The sequence below is a fragment of the Entamoeba nuttalli genome (genome assembly GCF_000257125.1).
Source record: "Entamoeba nuttalli P19 unplaced genomic scaffold asmbl_2768, whole genome shotgun sequence".
Taxonomy (NCBI): Eukaryota; Evosea; order Mastigamoebida; family Endamoebidae; genus Entamoeba; species Entamoeba nuttalli.
The window spans coordinates 1-2,581 of record NW_008575588.1 but is presented as its reverse complement, the minus strand read 5'-3'; the positions used below and the strand labels follow the sequence as shown (position 1 = coordinate 2,581).

The 2,581-nt window shown below is 23.8% G+C and overlaps 1 protein-coding gene across 1 annotated transcript; it reads right to left on the bottom strand.

Moving 5' to 3' along the window:
- Positions 1-79: 79 nt before the first annotated feature.
- Positions 80-1,972, bottom strand: ENU1_041210 (DNA mismatch repair protein Msh2, putative; the record flags this gene model as incomplete). Its single annotated transcript, XM_008857559.1, has 1 exon — positions 80-1,972. One exon carries the CDS (start codon positions 1,970-1,972, stop codon positions 80-82), a length of 1,893 nt encoding a protein of 630 aa, XP_008855781.1.
- Positions 1,973-2,581: the final 609 nt, after the last annotated feature.

The window sequence follows — 2,581 nt, the reverse complement described above, 5'->3', positions numbered from 1 at the left end:
AAAAAAAAGAAAAGATGTAGTAAAGAAAACAAAAAGAATATAATAAAACCAAAATAATACACTAAAGAAACAATAAATTTTATTTTAGTGAAATAAGTTCAAGTTGCTTTAAAAAAGGATTTGAAAGAAGTAATTGATGATACTTATTTTGAAGAGGAATGAGTTGATCAGAAGGAGTAGATTTATAGTCATGGATAAACTGAGAAATAATTGACTTTCCATTAAGAATATCTTCAGGAGTAATTTGAGGAATTTCATCATCTAAAAGAGGGATTTTATTTGTGAATAATTCAATTTTCCTTTTAGAATCAGGTTGGTCTAAATCAAGTTCTTTTGCTTTTCTTTTTGCAGACTCAACAACTTCATGAGGAAAATCAGCCCATTCAGCAACATAAATTGCTAAACTTTGATCAGTACTTCCATTATTAATTTTATATTTTAATACAAGTTGTTTATCAATAATATCAGCTTCAACATGTTTATTTATAACACCAGTTACTCTTTTTTCTAATCCTGTAATTTCATGAAAATGAGTTGCAAACACACAATAACATCCAATGTCAATAGCCAAATATTCTGAAATTGCCCAAGCAATTCCAAATCCATCATATGTTGATGTTCCTCTACCCAATTCATCTATTAAAACTAATGAATTTTTTGTTGATTTTTTAATAATTTCTGATGTATCTTTCATTTCTGACATAAATGTACTCATTCCTTCAACAATATTATCACCTGCTCCTATTCTACACATTATTTTATCACAAATAGAAATATGTGCTTCTGAACATGGAATAAACATTCCAATTTGTGCCATAATAACACATAATCCAATCATTCTTAAATATGTTGATTTTCCTCCCATATTTGGTCCTGTAATAATTTGAAATCTTGTTTCTTTTCTATCAATATCAATATCATTTTCAATAAATGAATTAATACTATTATTCTCAATTAATGGATGTCTTGCTTTTATAATTTTAATTATTCCTTTTTCACTTTCATATATTGTTGGTTTACTATATCCTTGATTATTATCAATAGAAACAGTTGCAAACGATTGAATACAATCAATATATCCAATCATATTTTCTAATTCTTGAAACTTTTCTTTATATCCTTCTACTACTTTATTTATTTCTTCTATAAACTTTTTATTAATTTCTTCTTCTTTTAATTTAAGTTTATCTCTTTTAACATTAAGTGTTTGCATTTCTTTAAATGTAAATTTACATTCTCCTTTAAGTGTTTGAATAATAGTATATTTTTTATTCTTTTTAACTTCTTTTTCATTACTTTTAGATACTCTTAATATTAAATTATTGTTATGTTCAACAATTTTAATTTTATCTGTTTTAATATTAAGGTCATTTGCTGCTTGTTCTAAACACTTTTCAAAAAGTTCTTCTACTTTTTTATGACTTTCTCTTATTTTTTGAAGCCCTTCATCAAAATCTTCTCTTATTTTAAATACGTGATTTTGTGTCTCTTCAATATCAATAAGTGTTACTACCATTTCTTCAAATTTTTCCATTTCTTCCGTTATTTTTTCTAATGGTTCTATTATTTCTTTTTCTATACTTTTATTATTCATTTCTTTTAATTCTTCTTTAATATTTTTACTAATTCTTACTGCTTCATATAATTTAACAATACTTTCTAAATCACTTTTATTTATCCCTTTTATTAATTTCTCTAAGTCTGGTATTATTGCTAATTCTTCATTTTTGATTTTTAATCGAATCCCTGAATTGTCATAAAACCCTTCGACTAATTCTAATCGTTTATTTATCTTGTCTTTGTCTATCAACGGTTGTTTAATCCATTCTTTTATCATCTTTTCTCCTATCTTTGTATGTGTTCTATTTAAATGTTTAAATAATGTCATTTCTTTTTTATCTCCAAATAAATGAAGTCCTTCAATAGCATCTTCTTCGATTATCATTGCATTGTCCGTTGTAACTTCCTCCATTCTTTATTTTTTTTTTGTTTTAGGTTCTTTTTTTTGTTTTAGGTTCTTTTTCATTGTAAAACTTATCTCAAATTTTATTGATTTGTTGCTGAGAATGTTTTTGTTTGTTGTAAAGAAAAGAAAATCATATTCAACAAAACTAAAGAAATGGAGAGGCAACGAACAAATAAAGTAAAACAAAAGAACAGAAGAAAGACAATAAACAAAAGAAGGAGATGAATAAAAAATAGAAAAGGAAGAATAATAAATAATAAATAGCAAGGAAAGAAAAGCACAGTAAAGATAAGAAATAGAATAATAAAAGAAAAAGAAATAACGTGTTGCATAAAAAGTTGATAGAAAATAAGAATAAAACTAATTGAAAGTATAACAACAATGAATAATAAAACATAAAATAAAAATAAAGTAAATAACAAATAAATAACAAATAACAAAGATATTTAATGAATAAAAGAAATACTAATTAATCTAATGATGAAATGATGAAACAATAAATAATTTGATATGTTTTATAAATGTTATTTAACTAATTAAACAATAAAATGAAGAGTTAATAAACAAAAACACTCAATTAATTATTTAAAGAAGTAGTAAAAACACTTCCAAACA